The sequence below is a fragment of the Corvus brachyrhynchos genome, unplaced genomic scaffold, assembly GCF_000691975.1.
Source record: "Corvus brachyrhynchos isolate BGI_N302 unplaced genomic scaffold, ASM69197v1 scaffold418, whole genome shotgun sequence".
NCBI classification, from domain to species: Eukaryota; Metazoa; Chordata; class Aves; order Passeriformes; family Corvidae; genus Corvus; species Corvus brachyrhynchos.
Genome location: NW_008239541.1, coordinates 141,413 through 147,746, shown reverse-complemented (window position 1 = coordinate 147,746; position 6,334 = coordinate 141,413). Strand labels below are relative to the sequence as shown.

The window sequence follows — 6,334 nt, the reverse complement described above, 5'->3', positions numbered from 1 at the left end:
TGGAGCTCAAACTTCTCCCCCCAAATCCCCTTTCCCCTTCGTTTTCCCACTTTGGACCCCCTTTTCTCCCTAAACCCTCCCTAAACCTCCTTTTCACCCCTTAATTCCTCCCCAAATGCCCCTTTCTCCCCCTTTTCTCATTCTAAGCCCCCTTTCCTCCCTAAAGTGCCCCTCAAATCCCCATTTTGCCACCCCAAATCCCTTTTTCATCCCTTCCTCCTCCCATTTTCTTGCTTTAAAGCGCTTTTTTCTCCTCTTTTTTCCCCCTTTTCCCACCCTAAACCTTCTTTTTCCCTTTAATCCGTGCCAAAAATCCCTTTTTTTCCCCCACAGGATGCTCTCAAGTTCATGCACATGGGGAAGAGACGAAAACTCACAACGGGAGATGTCGATTTTGCCCTCAAGCTGAAAAATGTGGAGGTAAAAACCCCCCCAAACTGAGGGGGAAAACCCCCAAAATTGAGGGAATCCCCTCAGAATTGAGGGAAGCTTTTCCAAAGTTGAAAAAAATCCCCTCAAAATTGAGGGAATTCTCTCAAAATCGAGAGAAACTCACGCAGGAATTGAGGGGAATTTCTTCCAAATTAAGGGAATTACCCCCAAAATTGAGGAAAACAGCTGCAAAACGAGAGGAACTCCCCCCCACAATCAAGGAGAATCTTTTGGAAATCGAGGAAAGCTCCCCAGAATTCCAAATCAAGGGAAACGCCCCCCAAAACTGAGGAAAACCGTCCCAATTTGAGGGAAATGCCCTAAAATTGAGGGAAATCACCCCAACATTGAGGGAAACTTTCCCAAACCAAAGGAAATTCCTCAAAATCCTGGGAAATCCCCCCCAAATCCAAGGAAATCCCCCCAAAACTGAGGAGAAATGCAGGAAAACTGAAGGGAAACTCCCTCAAAACCAGGAAAACTCCCCCAAAATCTTGGAAAATCCCTTCAAAATGGAGGGAAATGCCCCCTAAACCAAGGGAAACCTCCCCAAAAATTGAGGAAACCCCACCCAAATCCAGGGAAACTCCCCCAAAACAGAGGGAGATCCTCTCAAACCAAGAGGAAAGCCCCAAAACCGAGGGAAACAGCCCAAAAAATGAGGGAAACCTTCCCAAATGGAGGGAAACCCCCCAAAATCCAGGGAAACCCCCCCAAATCCAAGAGAAAGCTCCGTAAAACTGGGGCAAACTCCCTGGAAATGGTGTGAAATGGCCCCGAAATCCAGGAAAATCCCCCCAAAACCCAACAAATCCTGTAAAAAATTGGAAAAAATCCCCCCAAAATCCCAGGAAAAACCCCCCAGGTCCCCCTTTTTCCCATTTCCCAGCCCCTGTACGGGTTCCATGCCCAGGAGTTCATCCTGAGGGAAAAACCTCCCCGAAACTGAGGGAAACTCCCCCAAAATCAAAGGAAATGTCCCCAAAATTGAGGGAAACACCCTGAAAAACAAGGAAAGCCCCTAAAACTGAGGGAAATCCCCCCAAAACTGAGGGAAAGCCGCCCAAAAAGGAGGGAAACCCTTCGGAAACTGAGGGAAATTCCCCCAAAACTGAGGGAAAGCCCTCGAGAAATTGAGGCAAACTCCCTGGAAATGGTGTGAAATGGCCCCGAAATCCAGGGAAATCGCCCCAAAACCCCACGAATCCCCCCAAAATCCCGGGAAAACCCCCGTTTTTCTGTGTCCGCAGCCCCTGTACGGGTTCCACGCCCAGGAGTTCATCCTGAGGGAAAAACCTCCCTGAAACTGAGGAAAAGCCCCCCAAAAAGGAGGGAAACCCTTTGGAAATTGAGGGAAATTCCCCCAAAACTGAGGGAAAGCCCTCAGAAATTGAGGCAAACTCCCTGGAAATGGTGTGAAATGGCCCCGAAATCCAGGGAAATCGCCCCAAAACCCCACGAATCCCCCCAAAATCCCGGGAAAACCCCCGTTTTTCTGTGTCCGCAGCCCCTGTACGGGTTCCACGCCCAGGAGTTCATCCTGAGGGAAAAACCTCCCTGAAACTGAGGAAAAGCCCCCCAAAAAGGAGGGAAACCCTTTGGAAATTGAGGGAAATTCCCCCAAAACTGAGGGAAAGCCCTCAGAAATTGAGGGGAACTCCCTGGAAATGGTGTGAAATGGCCCCGAAATCCAGGGAAATCCCCCCAAAACCCCACGAATCCCCCCATAATCCCAGGAAAAGCCCCGTTTTTCTGTGTCCCCAGCCCCTGTACGGGTTCCACACCCAGGAGTTCATCCTGAGGGAAAAACCTCCCTGAAACTGAGGGAAAGCCCCTCAAAAAGGAGGGAAACCCTTTGGAAACTGAGGGAAATTCCCCCAAAACTGAGGGAAAGCCCTCAGAAATTGAGGCAAACTCCCTGGAAATGGTGTGAAATGGCCCCGAAATCCAGGGAAATCGCCCCAAAACCCCACGAATCCCCCCAAAATCCCGGGAAAACCCCCGTTTTTCTGTGTCCGCAGCCCCTGTACGGGTTCCACGCCCAGGAGTTCATCCTGAGGGAAAAACCTCCCCGAAACTAAGGGAAACTCCCCCAAAATCAAAGGAAATGTCCCCAAAATTGAGGGAAACACCCCGAAAACCAAGGAAAGCCCCTAAAACTGAGGGAAAGCCGCCCAAAACTGAGGGAAACGCCCCCCAAAAAGGAGGGAAACCCTTTGGAAATTGAGGGAAATTCCCCCAAAACTGAGGGAAAGCCCCCCAAAACTGAGGGAAGGGCCTTGGGAATTGAGGCAAACTCTCTGGAAATTGTGTGAAATGGCCCCGAAATCCAGGAAAATCCCCCCAAAAACCAACAAATCCCCCCCAAAAACCAAGGAATCCCCCCAAAAATTGGGAGAAATCCTCCCAAAATCCCAGGAAAAGCCCCTCAGCCCCCCTTTTTCTGTGTCCCAGCCCCTGTACGGGTTCCACGCCCAGGAGTTCGTCCTGAGGGAAAAATCTCCCCGAAACTGAGGGAAACTCCCCCAAAATCAAAGGAAATGTCCCCAAAATCGAGGGAAACACCCCGAAAACCAAGGAAAGCCCCTAAAACTGAGGGAAATCCACCCAAAACTGAGGGAAAGCCCTCGGGAATTGAGGCAAACTCCTTGGAAATGGTGTGAAATGGCCCCAAAATCCAGGGAAATCCCCCCAAAACCCCACGAATCCCCCCAAAATCCCAGGAAAACCCCCGTTTTTCTGTGTCCCCAGCCCCTGTACGGGTTCCACACCCAGGAGTTCATCCTGAGGGAAAAACCTCCCTGAAACTGAGGGAAAGCCCCTCAAAAAGGAGGGAAACCCTTTGGAAACTGAGGGAAATTCCCCCAAAACTGAGGGAAAGCCCTCAGAAATTGAGGCAAACTCCCTGGAAATGGTGTGAAATGGCCCCGAAATCCAGGGAAATCGCCCCAAAACCCCACGAATCCCCCCAAAATCCCGGGAAAACCCCCGTTTTTCTGTGTCCGCAGCCCCTGTACGGGTTCCACGCCCAGGAGTTCATCCTGAGGGAAAAACCTCCCTGAAACTGAGGGAAACGCCCCCAAAATCAAAGGAAATGTCCCCAAAATTGAGGGAAACACCCTGAAAACCAAGGAAAGCCCCTAAAACTGAGGGAAAGCCCCCCAGAACTGAGGGAATCCCCTCGGAAATTGAGGCGAACTCCCTGGAGATGGTGTGAAATGGCCCCAAAATCCAGGAAAATCCCCCCAAAACCCCATGAATCCCCCCAAAATCCCGGGAAAAGCCCCCTTTTCTGTGTCCGCAGCCCCTGTACGGGTTCCACGCCCAGGAGTTCATCCTGAGGGAAAATATTCCCTCAAAACTGAGGGAAATATTCCCCAAAAAGGAGGGAAACGCTTCAGAAACTGAGGGAAATCCCCCCAAAAGGGAGGGAAATCCCCTCAAAAGGGAGGGAAATGCCCCAAAACTGAGGGAAATTCCCCCAAAACTGAGGGAAATACCCCCCAAAAAGGAGGGAAACCCTTCGGAAATTGAGGGAAATTCCCCCAAAACTGAGGGAAATACCCCCCAAAAAGGAGGGAAACCCTTCGGAAATTGAGGGAAATTCCCCCAAAACTGAGGGAAATACCCCCCAAAAAGGAGGGAAACCCTTCGGAAATTGAGGGAAATTCCCCCAAAACTGAGGGAAATACCCCCCAAAAAGGAGGGAAACCCTTCGGAAATTGAGGGAAATTCCCCCAAAACTGAGGGAAATACCCCCCAAAAAGGAGGGAAACCCTTCGGAAATTGAGGGAAATTCCCCCAAAACTGAGGGAAATACCCCCCAAAAAGGAGGGAAACCCTTCAAAAGGAGGGAAACCCTTTGGAAACTGAGGGAAATTCCCCCAAAACTGAGGGAAATACCCCCCAAAAAGGAGGGAAACTCTTCGGAAATTGAGGGAAATTGTCCGCAGCCCCTGTACGGGTTCCACGCCCAGGAGTTCATCCTGAGGGAAAAACCTCCCTGAAACTGAGGGAAAGCCCCCCAAAAAGGAGGGAAACCCTTCGGAAACTGAGGGAAATTCCCCCAAAACTGAGGGAAAGCCCTCGGATAATTGAGGCAAACTCCGGGATTTCAGGAGGATTTGTGAGGATTTTGGGGGCTGGAGGGGGGATTTTGGGAGGATTTTGGGGATTTCAGGAGGATTTGTGAGGATTTTGGGGGCTGGAGGGGGGATTTTGGGAGGATTTTGGGGATTTCAGGAGGATTTGTGAGGATTTTGGGGGCTGGAGGGGGGATTTTGGGAGGATTTTGGGGATTTCAGGAGGATTTGTGAGGATTTTGGGGGCTGGAGGGGGGATTTTGGGAGGATTTTGGGGATTTCAGGAGGATTTGTGAGGATTTTGGGGGCTGGAGGGGGGATTTTGGGAGGATTTTGGGGATTTCAGGAGGATTTGTGAGGATTTTGGGGGCTGGAGGGGGGATTTTGGGAGGATTTTGGGGATTTCAGGAGGATTTGTGAGGATTTTGGGGGCTGGAGGGGGGATTTTGGGAGGATTTTGGGGATTTCAGGAGGATTTGTGAGGATTTTGGGGGCTGGAGGGGGGATTTTGGGAGGATTTTGGGGATTTCAGGAGGATTTGTGAGGATTTTGGGGGCTGGAGGGGGGATTTTGGGAGGATTTTGGGGATTTCAGGAGGATTTGTGAGGATTTTGGGGGCTGGAGGGGGGATTTTGGGAGGATTTTGGGGATTTCAGGAGGATTTGTGAGGATTTTGGGGGCTGGAGGGGGGATTTTGGGAGGATTTTGGGGATTTCAGGAGGATTTGTGAGGATTTTGGGGGCTGGAGGGGGGATTTTGGGAGGATTTTGGGGATTTCAGGAGGATTTGTGAGGATTTTGGGGGCTGGAGGGGGGATTTTGGGAGGATTTTGGGGATTTCAGGAGGATTTGTGAGGATTTTGGGGGCTGGAGGGGGGATTTTGGGAGGATTTTGGGGATTTCAGGAGGATTTGTGAGGATTTTGGGGGCTGGAGGGGGGATTTTGGGAGGATTTTGGGGATTTCAGGAGGATTTGTGAGGATTTTGGGGGCTGGAGGGGGGATTTTGGGAGGATTTTGGGGATTTCAGGAGGATTTGTGAGGATTTTGGGGGCTGGAGGGGGGATTTTGGGAGGATTTTGGGGATTTCAGGAGGATTTGTGAGGATTTTGGGGGCTGGAGGGGGGATTTTGGGAGGATTTTGGGGATTTCAGGAGGATTTGTGAGGATTTTGGGGGCTGGAGGGGGGATTTTGGGAGGATTTTGGGGATTTCAGGAGGATTTGTGAGGATTTTGGGGGCTGGAGGGGGGATTTTGGGAGGATTTTGGGGATTTCAGGAGGATTTGTGAGGATTTTGGGGGCTGGAGGGGGGATTTTGGGAGGATTTTGGGGATTTCAGGAGGATTTGTGAGGATTTTGGGGGCTGGAGGGGGGATTTTGGGAGGATTTTGGGGATTTCAGGAGGATTTGTGAGGATTTTGGGGGCTGGAGGGGGGATTTTGGGAGGATTTTGGGGATTTCAGGAGGATTTGTGAGGATTTTGGGGGCTGGAGGGGGGATTTTGGGAGGATTTTGGGGATTTCAGGAGGATTTGTGAGGATTTTGGGGGCTGGAGGGGGGATTTTGGGAGGATTTTGGGGATTTCAGGAGGATTTGTGAGGATTTTGGGGGCTGGAGGGGGGATTTTGGCGAGGATTTGGGGAGGATTTGAGGGGGATTTGCAGGGCCCGGATGGAAAACCCCTGATTTGGGTCCTTTTCAAGGCGAATTCCGGGGCTGGGATTTGAGTGGATTTGGGGCGTTCTGGAGATGCTTTTTTGGGGTGATTTCAGTCTGATTTCCCTTTTTGGGGTCTCCCCCAGCCCACTGGCTCAGCATCGA

At 51.0% G+C, this 6,334-nt stretch overlaps 1 protein-coding gene across 1 annotated transcript in view; it reads left to right on the top strand.

Annotated features, from left to right (window-relative positions):
- Positions 1 to 318: 318 nt before the first annotated feature.
- The window catches only part of TAF6 (TATA-box binding protein associated factor 6), a gene marked incomplete at its 5' end in the record, with an annotated part of 22,284 nt that continues 16,268 nt past the window's right edge, over positions 319 to 6,334 (top strand). The window contains 2 exons of the mRNA XM_017741319.1: positions 319 to 420; positions 1,683 to 1,733. Of these exons, the coding sequence (XP_017596808.1) occupies positions 319 to 420; positions 1,683 to 1,733 (153 nt within the window). The remainder of the gene's footprint in view (positions 421 to 1,682; positions 1,734 to 6,334) is intronic.